General features: G+C 35.2%; 4 protein-coding genes across 5 annotated transcripts; 2 read left to right on the forward strand and 2 right to left on the reverse strand.

The window, feature by feature from the left end:
* Positions 1–450: 450 nt before the first annotated feature.
* Positions 451–2742, reverse strand: LOC107420169 (NADH dehydrogenase [ubiquinone] iron-sulfur protein 7, mitochondrial). The gene is made up of 2 exons (XM_016029065.4): positions 2173–2742; positions 451–987 (listed from the first exon to the last, which is right to left on the reverse strand). Exons 1-2 carry the CDS (start codon positions 2589–2591, stop codon positions 753–755), a joined length of 654 nt encoding a protein of 217 aa, XP_015884551.1. The 5' UTR covers positions 2592–2742; the 3' UTR covers positions 451–752.
* Positions 2743–3463: 721 nt separating this feature from the next.
* On the reverse strand, positions 3464–9764 carry LOC107420151 (serine/threonine protein phosphatase 2A 55 kDa regulatory subunit B beta isoform). 2 transcript variants are annotated; one of them, XM_016029041.4, is made up of 14 exons: positions 9230–9764; positions 7802–7905; positions 7590–7688; positions 7358–7477; positions 6832–7035; positions 6587–6678; positions 6061–6179; positions 5804–5927; positions 5545–5668; positions 5213–5281; positions 5015–5106; positions 4767–4844; positions 4566–4633; positions 3464–4230 (listed from the first exon to the last, which is right to left on the reverse strand). In XM_016029041.4, exons 1-14 carry the CDS (start codon positions 9330–9332, stop codon positions 4094–4096), a joined length of 1533 nt encoding a protein of 510 aa, XP_015884527.1. In that variant the 5' UTR covers positions 9333–9764; the 3' UTR covers positions 3464–4093. The 2 variants fall into 2 exon arrangements, with proteins under 2 accessions (XP_015884527.1, XP_015884526.1); XM_016029040.4 differs by having other exon boundaries at positions 6829–7035; positions 9230–9763.
* A 1491-nt stretch (positions 9765–11255) lies between these two features.
* On the forward strand, positions 11256–14644 carry LOC107420035 (uncharacterized). The gene is made up of 5 exons (XM_048475235.2): positions 11256–12339; positions 12594–12646; positions 13121–13290; positions 13384–13535; positions 13668–14644. The coding sequence occupies exons 1-5, from the start codon at positions 11571–11573 to the stop codon at positions 13964–13966; spliced, it is 1443 nt and encodes a 480-aa protein (XP_048331192.1). The 5' UTR covers positions 11256–11570; the 3' UTR covers positions 13967–14644.
* Positions 14645–19357: 4713 nt separating this feature from the next.
* LOC107420081 (protein NDL2) lies at positions 19358–23150 on the forward strand. Its single transcript, XM_016028946.4, has 11 exons — positions 19358–19663; positions 20625–20724; positions 20918–21015; positions 21137–21225; positions 21502–21562; positions 21650–21736; positions 21816–21893; positions 21982–22038; positions 22165–22220; positions 22373–22508; positions 22610–23150. The coding sequence occupies exons 1-11, from the start codon at positions 19604–19606 to the stop codon at positions 22829–22831; spliced, it is 1044 nt and encodes a 347-aa protein (XP_015884432.1). The 5' UTR covers positions 19358–19603; the 3' UTR covers positions 22832–23150.
* Positions 23151–23207: the final 57 nt, after the last annotated feature.

Genomic DNA, 23207 nt, shown 5'->3' on the forward strand with positions numbered 1-23207 from the left:
ACATCATGACAAATTAAGTTAATTAAACATCAACTCTTTTAACAAGTACGATTAGATGCATTTCTGTTAAGGCAATTGCAATGGTATGGTTCAATTTACAATTGAAAAACAGACAATACTAATTTAGATTGTGAACTCCGCTTAAAATTAGTGGGACAAAATTGTTCTTCCATTCTTGAAAGCAGCACTTATTTCCTATCATACGTTTGCCATATGACTGGAATTTTAGTGAAAAATAATTTCGGAGACATTAGAATTGTTTAATCTGGCTAGACTGGAGTGTTGACCACCTGCTTGGACAACTTGAAATCATTTGAAATATTGATTATTGAAAGTAGCTCAGAAGGGGTGTTTTGCATGAACTTCACGCAGCAGAAGGAATATTGATGGGAGCAGACATTAACAACTAGAGAAGTACATATAACCAAACCCAATTAATAGGAAACACTCTTGTAAGACAAAATCCGTAATCATCATTTACCAATTAAGAAAATAGATAAACAACCTTTCAAAAGTACATTCACCTTACTAGAAAAGAGCAAAGGAACAAAGTTTTAAGCTACTGTATAAGCTCCAGAGGACAACAGGAAACATGAGTAAAACACACCATCAGGCATCCTGAGATCTAAACTTATAACATGGACACAATAAAATCTTGCTTTACACAGTGCTTAGCCAGGGGAAACCACCCTAGGTTGATTTATTAGTTCATAACACTTTAGCCAAATATTTGCAATACAAATGGAAGGCCTTTATTTGGTCCACCAGTGGAGGAAATCCTTACGCCTGTTAATCTTCTTCTGCAGCTGAAGAAGTCCATACAGTAGGGCCTCAGCAGTGGGAGGGCAACCTGGAACATAAATGTCAACAGGTACAATCCTGTCACAGCCACGGACAACTGAATACGAGTAATGGTAGTATCCACCACCATTTGCACAGCTTCCCATAGAGATAACCCATCTAGGTTCAGGCATTTGGTCGTAGACCCTGCACAATAGATCAGTATGAGGTAAGTATAAGTTGCTTATTACTCCATAGGCAACTCAGATAAATCAAAAGAAATTATGTACAATTGTTAGCTAAGCCAACTGCAGAGGTGAAAAGGAGAAAGCTGTGACCATCAAAATCCATACGCAAGTATGTTAAAGAACCTCTAACCTTAAAAAATAAATGTTAAAGGATCTAATTGGAAACCAATTTCATTATAAACAAAACTATGCACCACACATGTACATAAACGAGTTACATTTGAATCAAGCATAGCACACAACAGCAAGGGTGATCATTACTAGAGAATGGAGAAAAAAATTAGATATGCTTATAAAAAATATAAGTAACAAAGCAACAATGCATATAGCATTTCAATCTAAAGAAGTCAATCTTCTATTTCACTCCTGCAACTGTAGTCCGAAGTCCCAAATGCTTTGCAAATATTTGTTTACTCCAACAACTCATTGATTAGACCCACATACCAATAAGCCAAGCACAGACCAGGTCTGCACTTTTTCCATGTACCCAAAATTGATTACACAGTGTAAATTTAAGGACAATAAGGTTGTAAAGTGATAAAAGAAGTACAGCTATGCATGAAGAAGTTAGCTAAGAAATCAAGAACGGCTTGATATCATCTTGTAGTTTGAACTCTTTGACAGCATAAAAAAAGCTAGGAAACTCAAAGCTTAGCTTTTTAGGCATATCATGGCGAAACAACCTGTAGGTAAAGCCTAAGTAGAGCACGATTAAAGGGCAGCTAGAACAAGCTTATATATCACAATTGTTGATTCATCATACCACATAAAGTGAAATGCTTTCTACAGCGGCAGAGACTAGGGATAATAAATCAACTATTATCCCAACCGTCAGACAAAAATTGTCCGAGAGGAAATTTACATTCTAATCTCGAATTTGACATTACACACTAAATATTATGTCCTACGAATATGAATTACTGGTAATGAAATTCTTCTTAGACAAAATAAGCACCGGAGCTCTTGATCAGGAATAATGTATTTTCCTTCAATCAGATCCTAATTAACAAGAAAACCCATTTCCTGCTAAAGTAAAATGCAAAGTAATTGAAGAACAAAATTACAAAACCCTAAGCAATCAACGACCTGAAGACCCTAAGTCGCTGAAAGAGAGAGAGGGAGAGGAAATGGGGAGAAAAAGTACTTGCGAAGAGCCGGGGCCATCTTGTTGGTAAGAGTACCGGCGACGATCATGCAGTCGGACTGCCTTGGGCTGGGCCTGAAGATGATTCCGAATCGGTCGAGGTCGTAACGGGCGGCACCGGTGTGCATCATCTCGACGGCACAGCAGGCCAGACCGAACGTCATGGGCCAGATGGAGCCCTTACGGGCCCAGTTCATCAGATCGTCGACCTTAGAGATCACGTACTCCGCCGCCTTGGAAATCCCCGGCGGCGGTGGCGAGGAAGAGGGAGGAGGGGGCCGTGCATAGGTGGTGGGAGTGCCGGTGCTGCCACTTGCTGAGGAGGAGAGAGAAGGAACGGTGGTGTGGAGAGAGAGGGCCCGCTGAGCCGCCGAGAGCTGCAGTGGGAGCCTCGACGAGGTTCGGGTTAGGAGAGCCATGTCACCCGGCGCTACCTTTCACAGAGACACACTCAACAACGGTGATTAAACGGTACAAGAACCGGAGAGGTTTTTAGGTTGGCTTTAGCTTCCTATTTTTCTACCGTTTTTTGCATCTGGGGGTCTGGGTCCTTCGTAACCTACGGTCATGATCAATTAGCAATAACAAATCATTACTATTTGAAATAAATAAATAAATAAAAGGAATTAAGTATGTATTTAAATTTTCCAATTAAAAAAACAGGCCTAAAATAAATGTCTCTATCGATATTAACTGGAGTCGTCCTTCTCAATTTTTTAATCTTCTCGTTGTACGAAATAAGAGTTTCACTTAAAATGTAGATCCCTTCATTTTTTTTCTTTTCTTAGCTTGGGTAGATCCCTTCATTTTTTTTTTGGCTAGGCCCCCAGGCATCCCCTTCCCCCACAAGACTCGAACCCAGCATCTACTGGCCGGGCTGTGGTGTGCTAGATCCCTTCATTTTGCGTTAGGAGTATGCCTCTTTTAATTCCTTTATTCTCAACGTGGCACCTTTTGTCACCATTAACCAGAGTTCAAATACACGTCTCCGTTGCCAAAAAGTAGAAACCTTTTTTCTTTTTTTCTCTTTTTGTTCGAACCGCATATCATACTTTATGAATTAAAGTTCCACTAATAATATTTTTTTTGGCAAAAAACTGTATTTCTCATAAAAATAAAATTAATATTATTTTTTCGAAAACCATATCTCATAATCCCACAACACAGTCAAGCAACCCAAAAAAAAAAAAAAAAAAAAAAAAAAAAAACAAAAAACAAAAAACAAAAATCCTCGTATAACAATGTTAGAGTATGAATTCGTCCAATCCAAATTAAAAAAAGAAAAAAAAGGAAAAAAAAAACTTATTTAATATAATAAATAAAATTTTAAAAATAAATATAAATATAAAAGAGTACAATATTTAAACTGTTGGAACCCTCCTTTTTTATGGGGCCATAGGCAGAGGCCTTGGTGGCCTTGCTCTTCAGCCGGCCATGTCCAAAGGTACCATAAACTCGGCAAAGATCATAACAAATCAGCAAATTCTGGAAGAGTGGAAAGAATGGTTAGACTGAAAAAGAACAACATGATAAAATTTCACATGCCTTACTACTAAGTTCAAATAATACAAGGTTGAAGGCCAAGGTATCAATAAGAATTGATGCACCCACAAGAAGCAACTTCTCCCAGCTCCATGTTAGGACACCATTTTGTCGGCTGACAATATTACACACAGCCTTCTTTTCATCAGCAGCCGAGCATAGCTCCATTTCACTTGATCCTGACTGAAAGAAAGAGGCTTAGTTTCTTCCTCAAAAATTTGAAAGCAAAATGTTATCCTGATCTTGGATGGTTAGTCTTATGGATAGCAAAGATTCTGGTAGATGATGCAGCTTCCACAACAATGGTAGGGGAAGAAGGCATACAAGCCTACTCGAAAAAACTTCGCCCAGCAAAAGTGCTACTTCCCCAAAACTATCTTTACGCATAATACATATAAAGGCTGTTTGATGCAGCACAGGCAAGTGAGTTATCAGTTGGATGCCATGCAAGATGTAGCAACTTTGTCGTAAAATCAAAAGCATTTCCATTTGCGTCAGCTCCAGAGGTATCCACACCTTTTTTATCGTGGAAGGAAATGAAAACAGGGAAAAGAAAATAGTTAATGGACAAAAAGAATAGGAATAATCTGACACGATGAAAAAAGCTGCAGAAAGGTTACTTCTCGATAGCAAATAAGTCCCTTCCATATAAGTTGTATGGCAACTCAACTTATATAAATCAAACCTTATAACCAAGTCAATTATCACAGAGGCATAACTAAATTTACTTATGAACCTAACCGATTAGCAAGCAGAAGTCTAGTAATTGACAATATGCAGGCCACCACCCACCGTATCTTTTAAACTTGAGACACTGGACAAGCAAATATCATATGTAAGATAAGGCATACCTCGCCTTAAAACACGAGGAAGGGAGCCCATAGGTCTAGAAGGCCTTGATGGGTTTTGGACTTGTCTCCTGGAAGCATAACAAAAATGAGCTTATACCAAATTAAGACGAAACAGCCAACAAGAGTTTTCCGATATACATTTGAACTGTCACCATCATCATATACAACTGGACTAGTCTTATATACATTTCCAGAATATACCTCATGGGGGTTTTGCTGGCTTCTAAAGTTGTTGCTTCTGTACTGCCTTCAGAACAACCAAACACACGAAACAGATTGCTGTAATCACAGAAAATGGTTCACATTACACATTCTTGCATAAACAATATGCAAGCTTTGTCTATTTAATTGAAATATCAAAACATCATGATATGTCCCTCTGTGTGTGTGTGTGTGTGTGTGTGTGTGTTTGTGTGTGTGTGTGTGTGTGTTTTGTGTGAAAAACAGACCTGTAGGAACCTGTTGCCACATGGAGTCCATCTCCACTTAGACAGCACTCAAATTTATCGAAGATAGAATCATTTTCGTATAGATCACACAGCTGGTCAACATAAACAACTAAGATCAATTGCACTTTATGGTATATATAAATCTAAGACTCATCAAGTACTCCAGACTAAAAATCAACTTTCTAAAATATGTTTTACCTTGGGTCTTAAATATTCATGAACCTGAAAAGTTGCGACTGGGCCAGAATCCATATTAATGTCCCACAGCTGGGAAGGAAAAAATAAAATGAGGCAAGAATCCATGGAGAATTTTAGGGGCATTACAACTTTCAAAGTTTAAGTTTCTAAGTACATCACTTACATAGAAGTGGCGCCTATCGAGGGAAGAAATAATGGAAAGTACTCAAAATTAAAATGCTAATATAAAGCCATAAGCTCCTTTTCCACCATATGGCATCATAGGTAGTTCTGATGCAAATACAAATAAATATCTAAAGATGTTATAAAATACATTATCCGAAAATACAGACCTTAAGAGTCATGTAATCACGACTAAGAATATGCCTTCCATCCTTCGCAAACTTAATATCTGAAATTGAGGCTATTATCTCAGTAAAAAAGGACTTAGAACCAACCACTTCCTGTTCCTCAAATCTGCATCATTTAAAACATAATAATAAAAAATAAAGTACTATGCAGTACCAAAAAGCATCAGCAGCATTCACAGTTCCAAAATCCTGAGGTGCAAATGAAAATACCAAAGTTAGAGAGAGAAGAGACAAAACTTACAGTTTGCTATGGGTATCACACAAAGCTGATTGACGCATATCAATGAGACGAATTGAACCCTTGGAGCTACTATATGCTAACATGTTACATTGAGTAGGGTGAAATTCCGCTGAAGTTATCACCTCTGCACACATATGAAACTAATTTATCCCTCTAACGAGAATTCAATTCAGATATCAAATCTTTGAACAACAACCAAAATTCAGGCACTCAAACGAAGAAAAGCACAAGTCTCATTCACAGTGCTTTTGTCCTACCAGTTAGATCTTCCATATTTGCAGGCTTCACATCAACAATATTAAAACTTTGATTGCTAATCTCAAGGTTCCAAAGATTAATTCGGAGGTCATCAGCTGATATAAAAGTTTCACCATCACTACAACAAAAAAAAAAAAAAAGAAAAGAAAAAAAGAAAGACATATTAAGATCAGTGAATGGTCATGAATGAGATAGAAGACAACCATAAATTTCAGAGATAACAACCTGGCAACAATACGACAATGTATACCATGTATAAGAAAAGAAAAGACACAAAGTTAAGGCTTCTGTTTTTCTTTTCGATAAATAGTGTCTTAAATTTTACTTCTCTTTGATATCACATGCTACACAATTGGACAATCAAACAGATGCAACATTCACCACCTCCATTGACCGGACAAGCTAATGCAACATGAAACAGGTAAGACTGAACATCCAAATTAAAAAGAGACACGCGATGAATAAGTAAGGGAGAAACATAATAAAGACAGAAGTAGAGGTACAAACTCATTAAAAAAGATGCACCTGTTATTCGAAATGGAATTGATATGATAGTCATGAGCATGGGCATATACTCTTCTACATCTAGCCGTAAGACTTGTCTCATGGCTGGTCACCTGGATGCAACATATGCAAAAAGTGTTAGAAATGAATCATATAAAATCATTCCAATATTCAATCATGTCAAACCTAATAGCTTCTGCACTAATTATTTGTAGAAACAAAAACCTTATGCTGCAGAAGAAATAAAATAGCATAAATACAACTACCACAGGCAAATGCAGGGATGAGAAACCCCCGGGTGGGAATGAAACATCATTGCTCAGATAACTGATAGGTCTTTCTTTACATCCTCCATTTGCAAGATATGGTCTGGAGCTCGTCGATGTACAACCAACAACAGGACCGTTTCCCACAGCTTTTGAAGGATCCACATTCATATCACAAACTTTCTTAACCTTCTTCTCTTGGACCTGCAAAAAATTAAAGCAATAGTAACAGAAATATCACAGGGTTTATAAAATTCCAATCTTTATTCTTTCAAATAAAATAATTTGCTCATTGAGTAGTAATAAAAAATTTTTACAAAATATAGATAGTCAACTTTATTTCAAATCAACATCCACTTGTTTCCAATTGTAATTAATTAGATAGGGTTGTCTTCTTCCAAAGAGCAATTCTATAGAAGTACACAGAAAATAAAATATTTGTTTGAGGTCAGATATAAATCATAAATTGATAAAAATGTTGCGTTATGCATTTTAACTCGAAAAGTTCAGAAGAGGCCTTCTCTACCTTCCAAAATTTGATTGTTTTGTCATTGGTTGAGAGAAGAAACAGAGCACCATTAGCTGTTTGGCACCATCTAATCTTGTTAATTTTCTCCTCAATCTCCAGGCTTTTAAGATAGTCAAACTGAGAGTAAACAAGCAGGAAATTTGCAAAATTATTAATTTCAGGTTGAAGAAGTCAGGAAAATAAGTATTAGCAAACAGAAAATGATCCTATGCAACATCAAAAGTAATACCTCAGGTTCATGACTCTGGAACTCAGTTTTGTAACGGAACTCAGGATGCCTACCGATCGAATAATCTGTCCTCTCTAGATCTCTCCGATGTCCACCATGCTTATGTCATGGAACAGTATTACAAAATTGTTACAACACAATAAAGATAATACATATACAAACTTATGTATGAAGAAAAGAAAATTAACTGCACAAAAAGTACTCAAACTTACTTCTTTATTATCAGTTCTTTCAAACAAAACCACTCGACCTCCACGATCTCCAGTTGCAAGATGATCTCCAGTTCTATCAAATTCAATAGCAGATATGATATCAACTGCAACAAGAAAAATCAGCAGGCAAACCTAGTTATGTATGGGTTGATACATAAATATGTATGCATTTTGAAAGAGGGAAGCGGATAACAATTATTAAATAGTACTTAAAGCTAGCAGCACAGATTGGGTACAAACTACAACTACAATAGTTTCCCAGTTCCTTGAAATGAAAGCTCTAAACTCCATTCCTACATTAATGGTGGTTATTAGTGTGGATGTTCCAAAGATGGAAGAAATTCATAATGTATGAGTAAGCTTAGATATCTGCTAAAACATGGTCAGCCGAACAACATTATCTAGAAAAAAACCCCATTGATCCAATGCATGCATATGTAAGCACATTCATGCATACACACACACACACATGCATACCACTACCAGTACAAAAAACCTAGTTAACTTAAATCTTTGCTGTTGCCCGATCAATATATATTTTCAACAACTCCACATCAACATGATCGGCTCTGATCAGCCAAAGACATGCTAATTGCATCGAATTTGACTATTTAGGCCTTTCAATAATTCTTCATTTATGTGAAATGCATCATATGACAATGTAATGCTTCCAACAGGCAGCAGAAGCTTAGACCATGCTTCGCATATATGGTTGTCTTGATTTAGGTGACACTCACATAGCCATTACCATATTTAACTGCAAACGTAGCTTCCAAATACAATGATTGATAATTTATCTACTCTGAACTAAACAAAATCTTTACACATCTACTTGGTCATTATTATTTTGCTTTCATGAACCTGCTTAGCTGATAGCCTCGACTTTACAACTTCAACATCCAATTTGCAAAACTATAATTTAAATCACTATCTTGATTAATGCCGTCAAACCTCCATAATAAGCCTAAGAAGTCCTCGGATTCCTTGAACTCACTGCTTAATCTCAACCTAGGAAGCGACTGACCCCAACTTTGTGCAACCAAATCAATGACATATGAAAAGACCCCGCCAATCCACAAATGTCCAGAAGGAAAAAATAAAATAATAAAAAATAAAAAATAAAATAAAAAATAAAAAGAGAAGAAGAAGAGCATAAACATAGTTTACATTGTTTCACACCATCAAAAAACAAGAAATGATCCCTGTTGGGGAATAACTAAATTTTAAGCTCAAACTCAAACCTCACTCTGGATTGCCGTGTTATATTTTTTACGTAATTCAATTCCAAAATATACCTCACAACCCCTGAAATAGTGGATGAAAACAGCAATCCAATAGAAAAGAAAAAATCGAGAAACATAATAGAAATAATAATAACAATAATAACGAATCCCTAATTATTAAGAATCGGAAATCAAAAAAAGTTACCTTCCTGAACTTCTTCGCCGGCCGTACGTTCTCCGAACACCTGCGAGAATTTCCACTCCAGCGGCGCCGCCGAAGCCGATACCCCCTCCCCGCCGCCGTTCATTTATTGTTTATTATTATTATTATTATTGAAAAAAGAATTCGAGAAACGGAGCAAAAGAAGAAAAAACACAAATCAATGCAGAAGCAGTCGATCTGAGATTCGGATTACGATGAATCTCACGGATTGGTAAAGATCTCCGTCGCCAATTGAATACAGTGTCTCAGTTCCTCGTCATCCATTCGACGCCAATCTCGGCTACGAAACCAAGCAGAGCAGCGATGGAGAATTTCCACACTCCCCCTCTCTACTATTTTTGTTGCTCTAATCTCTGTGATTCCTCTCTTACTTTTTTCGATTTTTCTCTCACCGTGAATAAAAGAGGAAAAACAGACAGCAGGGCGTAGCTTTTTAGCAGATTTTGTCGTGTATATCTAAACTAAAACAATTACAGAGGCCTTTTTAGTCTTTATCCTATCATTTCTTTAGGATATAAAATTCAATATATCATAGCTATAAGCGTAATACAGAAATTATTCCTAGCAGTACTAAATATTTATATATTTTTTAAGTTGAAAATTTTTATATGGATTTTCTTTTTTAATTTATAATTGTCAATTTTATGGATGAAGTTTAATAGACATCGGCGTGGTTTTCAATGGGCTAAGCTTTTTTAAAAAAATAAAAAATAATAATAATAATAATAATTAAACGTCGTTTATTGGACTATAGGGATGAAACAAACGAAGATCGGTATGCGTCTCCTTTCAAACACAGCATTAATTTGGATTGGTTACTATTTTCATTTTGAGCTTTATTCTTGTAAAATTAGCAATTCCAAATAGATGGTTCTTGCGAAAAAACACACATACATGATTTAGTGAAGTGCTTGGATGATGCTTCTCTCCGATTTCATAAAATTGCTTTTAATTTATTGTCCGGCATCTTCAATTGATAAAAACGACATTGTATTTGAATTTAGTATGTAAAATTGAGAAATATTATTTACCAGCGTAATGGAATCCAAAATTTGAGGATGGGATGCCATAAGTTTGCTATCGCTATTTTGGTTGTCAATTACTCTTATTTCTTTGAATTTTTCAGTCTGTTCCCACGTAAAAATATATAAAATTTATTTTTTTGATAAAAAAAAAATATATATATATATATAAAGAAATTTGTGTGCATAGTATATAATGAGATATATATCATTTATAATCTTTCGTATGCTATCTTTTTTTTTTTTTTTTAAAAAATACTTACACTATTTGATTTGGGATCACTTTGACTAACGTGTTTTACGTAATATAATAATTACATAACATAGAAACACAATACTATTGAATTAAAGAAATTATTTTTGCCAAAAAAAGTTATGACCTCTCATGTGGGGAAAGATTTTGCATTGATCTTTGTATTATTGTCGTCATTGAAAGCTGAATAGAAGTAATTCAATCATCGAAAACTAATTGCAAATCATGGAACTCGAAGTTCAAAAACATAACAATGATGTTGATACTCTGGTGCCGGTGTACATATTGCATTACATTCATCAAAAAAGTGTACATATTGCATTACATACAAATTCTCAGCAGCTTTGCAAAGAGACTGTTAAACACTGTACATATACCGTATAAAACTCGTATCTTATATAGTATTTGATAACAACAACAAATTGTCCTTAGGGTGTTATTTTTATTCAAGTGCCGAGAATGTAATTCTCTTCTACATATAGTTTATTATGTCCTTCAAATTTTTGTATGTTGTTTATACCGTTACATGATCCATATTATTGTTTGAGCCAATATATGATTTTTGGGACATTTTAAGTTATCTGCAAGCACTAGCAATGATTTTTGAATGAGTTTTACAGTATAACATATGTTTTTGATAAATTATACTATAACATATGTTATTTATTATTCGTAACAGAATATTAAAGAAATGGAAAGCAGAAGCTCGTAGCATATCAGGAAACAAAATCTACAACGACGAAACGGCATCGTCAAAAGGGCAATGTACCTTTTTGTGTTTTTTTTGCAAGGAAAAGAGCAAATGACTTAACCCGTGATCGTACGAAGGAGAAATAGTTAATTATTTGTTTAGTCCAAAATAACCAAATTCAAAATGCAACAGAATTCCCTCCCCTTTTTTTCCACTTCATAAACTAACCGAAAAACTAGGGTTTCGCTTTCATTACCGAATTTCCAACCGTCACTCCTGAGTCCCGAAATTTTTTTCCATTTTGGCGCACAATTTACATAATCTGACGCTCCGTTTCTCGGTTTATTTCTCTGCAAAATGAACCAAACTCAGTCGGAGCCCTCCAAGAACCGAAACCCGCAAGACACCTGCACAACCATGGTCCGAGATTCCATCAACCAGTTCATCGCCGCTTATCGCCGTGGCGCAACCGATTTCTCCGATTTCAGTTCAATCTCAACCCGATTGCTCTATAACTTCCACGATCCCCCACTCGTAAACGTCTGGTTTTACTCGGCGATCACATTCCAAGCCGCAAAGTTTACGGTCCAGGATCCTCTGGAAAGAGTCTTGGTGGCTAAGGACTTGTTCAAGCAGCTCGTTTCGTTCGGCGATTGGTACTGTACTACCAGCGCGCTTAAAAGAATCGCTCTGCTCGCTCCGGTTGTGTACGAATTGCACAATTTGGCGTATGAAAAGCGACATTTGGAGGGAGAGATTGAAAGTGTACTGGAAAAGGTCGTTAGTTATAGTAGCATTTTCTGTGGATGTGGTGGGAAGGGTGGTGAAGACGATGGCGGTTTGAATTCTTGTTTCTTGGACACCATACGCGTGTGGATGGTGGATAGGCTTGGGGTTGGGGATGAGTTGGAAGCATTCTTTCCGATTGCTAGCGATGAGGTTCGAAAGGGAATGGTGAAGATGGGATGTGGCATGAGCTATATTGCTGGGGTTGTTATGTGCGAAGCGCTTTTGTTGAGGCTGTGCTTGAAGTTTGGGCTCGGCAATTCGAGAGTAGAGCTGGAGAAGGATGTCCATAACTTGGCTTTTCAGACGATGAACGGGTTTCAGAGTTTTTACTTTTTCGGTGAGAACGGTTTATGCTAATCCGAAGTTAGATACTAATTTCCGTTCTTTTATCTTCTTTTTTTGCTGCTCTGCTCGAGTAGTTGGAAAACTGATACTTTGTAAATGTAGAGCCTCTGTCTGAGTCATTATAGGTGTTTCCGATTCTTTCGAAGTACTGCTTTTTGTTTGTGCTCTTATATGTTTTTTTAAATCTTATTCTCATTTATTTATTTATTTATTTTTTTTTAATAATTTGTTGCTGTTATATATCAGATATTCTCTTTAGCATGTTGTTGGAGCCAGCGTTGCCTGTCACCCACCTGCTGGTCAGTTTTGTTTGCATTTTAACGTTAATTTATTGAATTGTATTTTGAACATTAAAAAGTGATGATCTTAGGTTGAAATAGACCTTCCAGATTCTCTAAGCTTGAGGATTTGTTCTTAAAATTAAAAATTAAATTTCAGGACTCATTAGGAGTGTTGGGTTGGTGGCCTAGAGAGATATATACGGGCATGTATCCTCTTGTAACATTGCATATATGTGTAAGCTGGTAGTAGCTTTACAAATACTACAAATCATATATGTCATGTACGTTGGATTTCTGATACAAACCCTGTGTATGGTTGGTCCAAAAACTGCTATTGTTATCTTGAATTGAGATTGTAGGCAAGAGGTTTCTCTCTTATAGTGGCAGAGTCATGTTTCGAAAAAATTGCCACTTTATTGATCAGTAAATGTGAGATATCGAACAGTATCTGTGTGAATAATTTAGCTCACTTCAGTTTCTGTCATGCTGCAGAATTCTGGAGATGAATTTATTTTGCGAAAAGTTCTACATGATGTTGTCATGGCGGTGGACTATTCATTCCTCAAATTTAATACGGTTATTCGAGCACTGCCTGGTGATCTTTTAAAAGATCTTGCTGTCAAATGGTTACTTGTTGCTGAAAATGCCATATGGTTTGCTAGGTATGAGAAATGATGGTCTTGGATGTGATCCAAGAGTAGATTTTTTGTTATTTTTTTCTCTGCTAATCTGATAATTAATGTGGTTGACTACAGGAAATATGATGACCAGGCTAAAGTCATTTCTTATATCAACATTTTCTCTGAATCTTTCCTATCCTCTCAATTGCTTGAGTGGATCACCAATCAGACTGGCATGGAGGGGAAAATTTTCAGTTCAGATGTTTCAAATCCTGTGCCTTTTATCAGTGAGTTGCTCTGGTATCTCTATGTTTTTAACTGTAGATGAGCTGCCCAAGTGTGATTCCTTCATGTTTTGAGATAAATTGTTTTTCATAATTTTTCTATTACTTTTATTCACAAAGCGATTTCATCCTCAGAGTGGATACTGGATACCGAAGATCAAGGGTTAAGAATATTTGATTGTGAGATTTCCAAGCTTCGAGCCAAAGAAATCATTAGCAGGTCAAGTACAGAGCATGTGCATCCAATAGTTAAACCAGATAGCGAGTATCTGGATGATTGTGATCTTGAAATGGCTGATACTATGGATGCCGCAGATATGGATGCAGATGATATGTTAAACACAATGACTATTGATGGGTCAAGAAAACGCAAAGATGGGGTAATGTGTAATGAAGAAATAATGCAGGCCAAGTTTGTCAAGTACTGGATATGAGAAGTCAAGGATAGAGAAGTTTCTGCCTTTGTAATGATGGTTGTGGGAGTATTTTGAGTGAGGTGGAAAATCCAATTTCTCTTGGAAATATTGAAGACATGCCACAGTGGCGTGCAATCTCAGTTGGATCAACCAATTTCGGACTCGCAAATCACATGTATGCTACACACTTATTTTTGCGTCTAGAAGAAAACATTCTTCTTCTTGTGTCTGGCCTCTAATTCTGTATCTACAAAAGACAGTTGAGCCTAGTAGGGCTCGCGAACATTTCCATCATCATCATGGAAGGATGCTAACTTTAAACCACGTAGAGATGTGCATAAAATTTTACATTAGCACTGTACAAGTAGTTCCATGTGCTTTGCTGATATGTACAAGTTTTGGTTATATTGTTCTACTACCAAGGTGCGAGTCATTTCCTTTTGATCGGATGGCCATTATTGAGAAGTCGATTTTGGGATTGCATAGTGGCTTCTCTGCTTGGCCCGTCTTAATAAGTTCTTATCATAATATTGTACTCAATATATTTTGTCTGTTTGGACAGAGAAAGTCCATGCATGCATCCAATAGATTGTTTCTTCTATTAGTTGGTAGACTGTGGATATTGCAGAATTTAGGCTTTTTAATTCATTTTTATGACCTATATTTAAAGTTGTGGTATCAACAGTTTAGCTGCTATGCTGATTTGTGATCAATGCTCTACGCACATGCAATCCAAGGTCCATTCTTAAGCGAAACGCTTGGGATGGAGATGGGTTTGAATTCTACTTTCGTTTTCCAGACTAATAGCCCATGGTCTTCGGATCCGTTGGACTAAGACCCCTGGATCTAAACGACAAAAATAGCCAGCTTAATAGCTTCCTGTTATCCGTGGAAAAAATATACATTTTTCGTAAGTGTTAATATCAACTTAGCTAAGCGTCAAAATTGACATTGGATTTGATAATATTTACTCTAAACTAATTTGGTTTAATCAAATTTAGCTTAGAGTATCATGATCCTTTTTGACATATATATTAAAAAAAAAAAATGGTTTAAATGTTGGTTTCAAGCATTGGTACGCAGTGAAGAGAAAAACCCAAAAAAAGATGAAAGAATAGAAAAAAGAAGAAAGAAAAGGGTTTGATTTAACTCCCGACCCATGTTAATTGATCACGTGTTAAAATGAATGGAAGTGGAAGTTCAAAGACATTCATTAGTGGCGGTAAAATTGTTAGATTTTTTTTGGCTCTGTAAAATTGTTAGATTTGATGGCATATAAAATCACGAAATTCATGAAGCAGCTTCACGAAGACAGGGCAATGATAGAAAAAGTAAGGGATGAAGAAAAGGGAACCAATTCCACGTGGCGCTCGTCCAAGAAAGGGAGATGGTCAGAGGTCATAACTTTGATGTGAGGGCACGAGAACCTTACACCACAGATCATGAAACCTCACCAACCTTATAACTTATATATTACATGTCTATTCCGTGTCCCTTATTACATATATTTAGCTTGTAAGGAAAAAAAATTAATAATAATAAAAAAAACAAAAAACAGGGAAAAATTCCATGTAATTTTTTTTTTAGCAATAAAAATTCCATGTATTTAATTGCTGCCGGGCTTTAATACTTTTGAGGATTCTTTTTTCTTTTCTTCTTTTGCTAAGGGAGGATTCTTGTTTCGTTCTTTGGAGTGAGTAAATAATAACCTTTTTCGCTTTTTGAAATGAAATTCGTACTTTGTTCTTTGCAATGTTTTACCATGTAAAGCTACGCCTACGCTTTAGTCGCATCCTCAGCCAGAGTCTTGTGATAACAAGCACATCACCGACACTTTTTTGGGTTTTCTCTTAGTGTGTAGATGTATTTACTGGAGGACAAAAATATATATATATATATATATTAATATATATACTTAAAAAAAAAAAAACAACTTTATTAATTATCTGTTTGTCCATTAATAACTCTAAAAAATGTTTTTTTTTTTTTTGGATGCTCCAAATAAACATAACGATAGGTAATAATCTCATATTGTTGTTTCGATCAGGCTCAATGCTAAAAATCCCATCCAAGTTATCAAGAAAAAAGAAAATCATAAAGAACGAAATCTACATTTATTTTCCAACTAAATTGGTACGTTAATTCAAGCCAAATATATATATATATATATATAGATTTTTAAAATACATAACGAGGAAAGAGAACATGAATTAGGCCAGCCAAGCTGATCGGTTTTAAGCTACGGGCATTCTCCAGGTTGTGTCGGTGACTGTACTGGTATCATTCAAAAGTACGACCAAATCTTGAGGAAAAGTGTAAGATATTGAAATTAAAGTCAAAGTACCAATGACAAGCTCACGTGGACTTCATTCAAAATGAGGTATCTAATAATTAATACTCCATCTACATTTATTACGTACTAGATCTAATTAAGTAGTACCTTATCTTTTCTTCCATCATTAAAACTCTACAAATATATTTATTACTTTCTCTTAAAGTATAAATTATTACTTCGCTTAACTTTCCCATATTCCTTTTTTCGAAAAAAAACAAAAAAAAAGAAATTTCATATATATATATATATATATATTATTGGCCTAAATTGTGGGGGCAGTGCATGAGGGCGTTTTAGGAATAATAGTTTTTCTTTTTTGGAAATTAGTTATGACCGTCTGACATAATTATCGAGATTAATCTCAAATCATCAAATGGCAGAGTATAAGGGCTTGATTAATAATATGGCAAAGCCAAAAAATGGATTATTTGTATGAATTAGAATATAAGGTTGGTGGGTGATGATGGAAGCTTTATGGTGGTCAAAGATTCCAAGAACTGGAACTTCAAACGAGAGAAATGTACAGGTGTGACTTCATGAGAAATTCCAAATATATATGCAATTAATTAATCTAAAAGGAGGTTTAGGGACAAAGAGATGATTAAGTTGGTAAATGTCATATACAGACGGCCGTTGGAGGGTTTTGATTGACAAAGGCCTTTTAATGTTTTTGGCTGGTAGGAAAAATGACATTCAACGTGCCTATGTTACAGATGGTGGGAGCTGATGGGAATTTAATCGCCATAAATTATTTGAGAATTTCAAATTTTATATTGGGGTTGATGAGAGAATAGATCATGGTAAACCCGGTTGACTTATACATAAATTTTGTCTTTTGGCCACATATGCAAATACAAGGGCGTGATTAGCATATTTAGAACACGATTAGGGGACTTCATTATTCCACAAGTAAATTATACCGATTATATATTGAATACCTTCCATTTCTATAATATGGTATACCCTCGTTATCTTGGAAAATTTATATATATATATATACACATATGTGAAGGGGATAAAAGAAAAGAAAAGAAAATTATAAGGTGAAACAAAAAAATAATTAAGAATAATAAAATGAAAATCGTGATGATTCATTTTGGTAAAATAAAGGATCTGCTTGTGTTGGCAATTACTGTTGAAAACTCATTTTTTGTTTATATTTTATTATTTATATATATATATATATATATATATAAATTCATATTCAGTGGAAGGAAGCGGAAGCTGAAAGGCGTGGGAAAAAAAATGGGAAAATGAAGGTTTGGAGCTACTGTCTGGTGAATGGTAATGACAGATACCAAATTTAAATGGAAAGTGATTGCATTTGCACAAATGCATGAAAAATTTTAAATTTGGAAATGGACCACATCAATCTCCCTCTCTCTAGTCTCTTTAGCCTTTGGCATTCTTTGGCATGATGTCTCAACTACACAATCCAGTGGTTGAAACCCAACTCTGCATCTTACAAATTCATCATTTAATAAACTTGCATACTTTATGCATACTTTCTTCAGTACTCTAGTACTCTGGGTGTGTTGAAGTTTTTCTCCATTTTCCCACATTGTCAGAGAGCTAAATACAAAAATATATATAATAATAAAAATAAATTTCCCAGTAACGAACATAATAAGAAGTATAAATGTATCTCTTAGCAAAAAACAAGAAAAATAAGAAGTATAAATGTATCATGGTATTATTAGATATTGGTCAATTCCGTTATTTCTTGCTGCTTTCGTGCCTCATACTTTCTTATACTTTTGCAAATAGTAATTAAATTGTGTTTTTTGTTTAAATTTCGAAAACGATTTTCTGAAATTATAGCGTATATTTATAACCAAATAAAGACGCATTTCATTGGCCATTTTTTAAAAAGGTTAGCGTATTTTTGGTATAGTTCAATAAATAATTACAAAAGAAATTCAAATATAATAATATATTATAGTTTTTAGAGTATTGTGTTGAATATATAAGTTTTCACGTTTTCAAAGACAATTTGCAAACTGTGTGTATATATATATATACACACACAAAACAAATATTTATATTATGATTTGTATACTGGAGAAACAATTTAATGGTAATATCTACACTTTTATGCGGTAGGGTTTTGAGTTGGAATAATTTTAAAATATTAAAAGTTATAAAAAAATAGTTTATTACTTTCTTTATAAACAGATGTATGATTTATTAATAAACAAAAAAACAAAAAAAAAACACCTGATTGCTCCAAATCCCATTCAAATAAATACCCTAGGTCCCTCCAATGATATCAATCAAGGATGTAAAAGAATTAATTAATAATAAATTACCATAATAACAATATGCCAAATAAATGTATTCTTTTTCCTTTTTTTTTTTTTTTTCTGGGTTGGTTAGTTCCAATTATAGATTGTTGAAAGCATAAAATTATAACACGAGTAGCACATTGGACCAAAAGGACAACAACAAAATAACACAAGACGATAAACTTTTATTCTCATTTCAATACCCATACCAATATTAACAATTTTGATTCGATAGTTTTGACAGTTATAACAGAAATAAGCGGCGTAAAAAGTTATTATAATAATTGTCTTATTTCATTCGATTATCATTATTATTCTAAAAAGAAAAAAAAAAAAGAAACAAAAAGAAAAAGAAAAGATATTCAGCCTATAATAAGAATATCTACGTTTTAAATTCTATGGCTTTCTACGTTCAGGCCTCGATCTAAAAATACATGAATAAGATTTCTGTTTTTACCTGTTTACACAAACACACCCACCTAGGACATAACCTAACTCGTATTTAGAAGAATAATATCTCCACGAACGATAAGCTATAACTTTATTACCTTGTTTATATTTTTTTAAGACAAATAAAGATTAATAAAAGGGCTTTTAGAATTAAAAAAAGAAAAAAAGAAAAAAAAAGAATAATAAAATCCATGGGAACCCCAAAAAAGAAAAAAACAAACACGTCATCGTCAAATGTCAAAAAAGGCCAATATAGTAAAATGCAAGAATTGTCGGCCTCGCCTAACTGTGGTTAATTAAACCAGAGTCTAAGGTTAGACTCCGTAGCGTTCATACGGACCGCTCGTGACCCATTTGGGATCGAGCGTCGGTGACTCGGTGCCACTCGTGCGAGTCCTCCACGAGTTATGCAAATTTAAGGAGGGAGAAGGAGGGGGAGACAGAGATAGAGAGAGAGAGAGAGATTTTGATTATATAAAAGCCATGGAGAACGATACCATTGCCTCAACAAATTGAGGGACATAAAGAGAGAGAGAGAGAGAAGACGGAGGACCTCTTTATATGCTGAGAGATAGAGAAAGTTGAATGGCGGATTCAAGTGATTCGGTGTCGGTGGATATGGAGGGAGTTCCTATTGGTGGAAAGGTATCTGCATTTCATGCATTTCTCTTGTTGGTGTGGTTTTTGTTTTGTTTTGTTTTTTTTTTTTTTTTTAAATATATCGTGCTTTTGTTTGGTTGCCGGGAAAATGGAATGGAAAGTTGGTGGCTGGAAATATTCCAAACCTATGAAAGTAATGAAATGGACTTCCCGTCGTATTTTAAATGACGCATTTCGTTAGCATTTTAAAGTTGCCTTTTCTTCCTGACAGTATTGCATTGGTTATGCTGATTCCTACCTAACTTTCCTTTGGCCTTACTCTTCGATTTTGAGGTTCCGGCATCTCTAACCGTGTTGTTGGATGAATATTGAATGATTTTCGTATCTGCGTTAGGAATGACTATTGGGAAATTTCAACTTCTTCTTTTAATGCAGGTTGTATTTGGCTTGTTTTCTCTGTTGATTGTGTATAATGGCGCTTGGTTTGGTTTTTATCATTTGCAATTCGATAACAAGTTTGAGTTTGATGAATTTGCTTAAATTTTATAATTTTACTTGTTGATTTTTCAACATTTATTTCCTTTTAACCTATTAATGATTGTGTAATCACCCTTAATTTATTAGGGAAGCGCCTAGTTAACTTTTTAATCTGTCGGGAAGCTTAATTAGCAGTTTCTTTTTGGAGAATGACGAGTGTTAGTATGCCGTACGACCGTATGGGTTAATTTTCCTATGAAAAACAAACATCGCTGCACAAATAAATAAATATATATATATATATATATATTGTTTTTCCTTTTTGGAAATGGTATCAACTTGGTTATGAAGGGCATATCAGTGTTATTATATTTTGACACGAAAGATTTTGTTCCTTTTTGGATCAAGGTGTTCCAGGATTTGTTATTTTTCTGATCATGCTGTTGCATTTTCTTTACCTAATATTCCTCATTTTACTTTCTTGAATTTCTGTTTAGGTTAGCTCATTCTTATTGTAATTTGCCTGCAGGAGCATCATGTAAAAACTTGTCATGGATATGTGTCTGTTGCTGTGTTTGGAGATCAGGACAAGCCCGCTCTTATTACCTATCCCGATTTAGCTTTAAACCGTAAGTAAATAAATCTAGAAATCAGTGGCTTTTTCCCCTTGCTCAGTTCTAATCTTACTTCTATAAGTTCTGTTTGCATTGGGAAAATATTGAAACGTCAAAAGAAATATTCACTTTCTAGAAGTGTTTCTTTTTGTTAGTATTACTATTGACTCCTAATTAGCTTTTGTCTTTTCATGTGTAATTTTGTCAGATGTGTCCTGCTTTCAAGGATTACTCTTTTGTCCAGAAGCATGTTCCTTGCTGCTCCATAACTTTTGCATATATCATATTAGTCCTCCTGGACATGAGGTTTGCTACTCAATCACTTGACTTCATATAATTGGTTCTTGATTTTGATTTCTGTATTGCTTATTATGTTCTATTATTCACACTGTATCTTATCCCGTACTTTCTTCAAGTGCTATTGCAGTTGGGAGCTGAAACAATTAGCAATGATTATCCTATGCTTTCTGTTGAGGACTTAGTGGATCAGATTGCTGATGTTCTTAACTTTTTTAGGTAATTGCATATTCTTCTTTTGCTTGGCAGATTCTCTTCTGTTATTCGGTTAATTGGATTGACTTAGAAAATTTTTCTTGCCCCAAATGGTTGCTTTTTATTTTCTGTTGTTTGGAAATGCTTCTGGTTAATTCTCTGATTACGATGTAATTAGAAACACCTAGTGCACAATAATATTGAGCTTCATGGCTGTTAATTTTGTTACTGCATGGTCACTATCTATGTACTTAGGATGAATATATAGTGACGTCACCTGATTTTTCTCTCTGTTGATAGACTTGGTGCAGTGATGTGCATGGGTGTTACAGCTGGAGCTTACATCCTTACCTTATTTGCTGTAAGTGCATAGTTTTTCCCAAATGCCTATAAAATTATTCTATTGGATGTTATGTACTTTTTAACCCTGTATAACTATTGGCAACAGATGAAATATAGACAACATGTCTTGGGTTTGATACTTGTTTCTCCTTTATGTAAAGCACCCTCTTGGACAGAATGGTTGTATAATAAGGTTGGTTTTCTGTATCTTCTAAACTTTTGTTGGGGATCAGATAAATCTTTGTCTTACATAAAATTTATGGCTATGTCAGGTGATATCAAATTTACTTTACTTTTACGGCATGTGTGGAGTGGTGAAGGAGTTATTACTCAAGCGATACTTCAGTAAGGTAGGCCAATTTTGATGTTGATCTCCATTTCTTTTATTTTCTTAGAACTGGATTAGAATTGTGTTTGAGTTTTATATCTCGGTGGCAGGAAGTTCGTGGCAGTGCTCAAGTACCAGAATCTGATATAGTTCAGGCATGCAGAAGGGTTAGTCCTCTTATCTTTTTCCTTTTATTTCTTCTTTAAAAGTTTTCCTTCTTATTTGCATTATGCCTTTATTTCTGATGGTCAATATCTGAGCACTTGTTTTAAAATTATGTGTTGTTTTATCAGTCCCTTGACGAAAGGCAGAGTTCAAATATTTGGCGATTTCTCGAAGCAATTAATGGGTAAATTTAGTTATTACTTTGCACCTTTCGTGTCTTGCTAGCGTTGGTAGAGTATGTGGGTTAACGTGCTGTCCTTGTACATGAGCTTCATATTTTGGAGCTTTATGATGTTTTGCTATACCTGGTATGAACTCAATTTTGATGTCTATCAGGAGACCTGACATTACAGATGGATTGAGAAAGCTACAGTGTCGTTCCCTAATTTTTGTTGGGGATTCTTCTCCATTTCATGCTGAGGCTCTCTACATGACCTCAAAACTAGACAGACGGTATAGTGCCTTGGTTGAGGTATGTAACTTCGGTCTCGACTCCTATCCTTTTCAGTTTTTAGGATTGCATAAATATTGGGATTAAAAAGCTTATGTGCTGAGCTTTTGGGAGACCTTCAGGTTCAGGCATGCGGGTCTATGGTGACAGAGGAGCAACCTCATGCCATGTTGATGCCTCTGGAGTACTTTCTCATGGGATATGGCTTGTACAGGCCATCTCAATCAAGTGTCAGCCCAAGAAGTCCCTTGAGTCCTTCATGCATTGCGCCAGAGCTCCTTTCACCAGAAAGTATGGGTTTGAAGCTGAAACCAATAAAAACTCGGATTTCTCTAGAAGTCTAAATCGTAAGAGGGTTGGTAAATCGTTGTGTAATCTATTTATGGAAAGCGGTGTAATTTCTTCTTTGAATTGGTTGGGGATGATAAGCGATGGGGAGTCTGTAGATAGGGAAAGAAAGAGAGATACCGGGGAAGGGGGGGGGGGGGGGGGGGGGGGAGGGGAATAAAAATTAGAAAGAAAGCAGAATATCGTCATTCTTTCATTTGTAACCATAAAGCTTGATTGAGGATATCCATCTTGTCTGTAAATTCTCGAAATAATTGTATAACAATGACAAACAAAGAATAATAATAATAATAATAATAATACGAATATGGTGAACCTGTGCTATCTTATGTTTTAAACAGTATATTTTAAAAGACTTCACTATACATATAT

Source organism: Ziziphus jujuba, chromosome 5 (assembly GCF_031755915.1).
Source record: "Ziziphus jujuba cultivar Dongzao chromosome 5, ASM3175591v1".
In the NCBI taxonomy this organism is placed as follows: domain Eukaryota; kingdom Viridiplantae; phylum Streptophyta; class Magnoliopsida; order Rosales; family Rhamnaceae; genus Ziziphus; species Ziziphus jujuba.